At 34.2% G+C, this 1531-nt stretch overlaps 1 protein-coding gene across 1 annotated transcript; it reads right to left on the reverse strand.

The window, feature by feature from the left end:
* Window positions 1-197: 197 nt before the first annotated feature.
* Window positions 198-1526, reverse strand: LOC109589948 (leishmanolysin-like peptidase; the record flags this gene model as incomplete). The annotated part of the gene is made up of 7 exons (XM_020005918.1): window positions 198-410; window positions 499-567; window positions 639-719; window positions 849-958; window positions 1010-1070; window positions 1335-1397; window positions 1456-1526. Coding segments are annotated over 7 exons (614 nt in total), but the record flags the coding sequence as incomplete, so codon positions are not given.
* Between the last annotated feature and the right edge of the window lie 5 nt (window positions 1527-1531).

Genomic DNA, 1531 nt, shown 5'->3' on the forward strand with positions numbered 1-1531 from the left:
TTTTTCTCTCCGTGATGAGAGCACTGATACTCGCAATTACTTTGGATTGCTGAGAGAAGAAGAAGGCAAAAGCAAAGCAGCTGAGAACATCTGTTACTGATCATTGCTACAAGTGATTTGACAGCACTGTCTGTACTGAGAATGACACTTCACGCTAACTATTATTATTATTATTATTATAACTTTTAATAACTGAGTTTAATTATCTAAATTAATTATTTTAAAAAATTAATGAGAATTAAAATAGTTTATCATCCAAAGACGACAAGAAAGGCAGTAAACAAAGGTGCCAGGAGCAGAAACTTCATGAAATTAATTGCAACACCAGATGATGGTGTGCTGGTAGTTGTAGAAGATGGCGTGGGGGAACTAGATGTGGGAGGACTAGTTGTGGGAAAATCGATAGATTTCTAAAAAAATACCAAAAATCTTACATAAAAGAAGCTCTTTTTTAGGCTCGCTCTCTCAAATGCTCACTCAATCTTTCATTATTCTGACCTGACAAAGTCTTTCAAAAGAAGAAGGACATTGAATAGTTCCAACAATACCATCGTTCATGACATTTAGCTAAAAAATTAAAACAATCAACTCCTAAACTACTTTTTCTGTATGTGTCCTGTATTAAGCTATTAACTGACCACGTTTCCTGGTTGATCACAAGTGTAACTGACACTGTTGACAAACACTGCTAGCTTTGTGCTGTCAGCATTACAAGTGTACTGCAGATAATGAAATTAAAATGAACAGTGAGGCAATGGAGATTCTAATTCATTAAACTTTAGTATAGCTACTGTTACTATAATTGGTATGGCTACTGCTTTGTACAGTAATACAATAATTATTATTACCCGAAAACATCCTGCTCCAAAAGATCTAGTTAACGATGCTGTCAATGGTACAGGCTGTGTGAAACAAGCTGCACCTTCGCCATATCTTTCCCCAAATGTGTTTCTACCAGCTAATGACAGGGGAACAAAATGATGCTAGAATTAATACAGTGTGTCAATACCTGGGAGTTGGTTGGTTGCATTGGAGCAGTCACTTGTTCTTCCATCACCAAATCTAACATTCTAATATAACAATAGTAATAACAATAGTAATAATGTGTAGCAGTTTTTTTCGAGGATAACAAATTTTGTGAATTTCACGGATTTTTTTTTTAATTCACTAAACTAAATTCCTTGAAAATCAATTTAATACGGTACAAGAGGGCAGAATTGTGGAAATTTGCAAAAATTATTTGTGAACCTCCGGATACAGGTCATTTGCGAAAATTATTATCTTCGAAAAAATCCACTTATAAGCTACTCAATTTTATTATGTAAAATACTAACAGCTTGGTATGGGCAATAGTCTGCAATTTCCAATCGTCCTCCTGATCTTGAATTGTCGAAATACTATACATTGAAAATAAAAGTACCACTATGTGGGCAAATTGAGATTAATTTTCATTACCTGATACTCTTGTGGAAGATCAAATCTTAGATCTGTTACTAGATTGCATATAGAGATAGATACTCTGTCAACTGAA

The sequence above is a fragment of the Amphimedon queenslandica genome, unplaced genomic scaffold (assembly GCF_000090795.2).
Source record: "Amphimedon queenslandica unplaced genomic scaffold, v1.1 AMPQUscaffold_10684, whole genome shotgun sequence".
NCBI lineage: Eukaryota > Metazoa > Porifera > Demospongiae > Haplosclerida > Niphatidae > Amphimedon > Amphimedon queenslandica.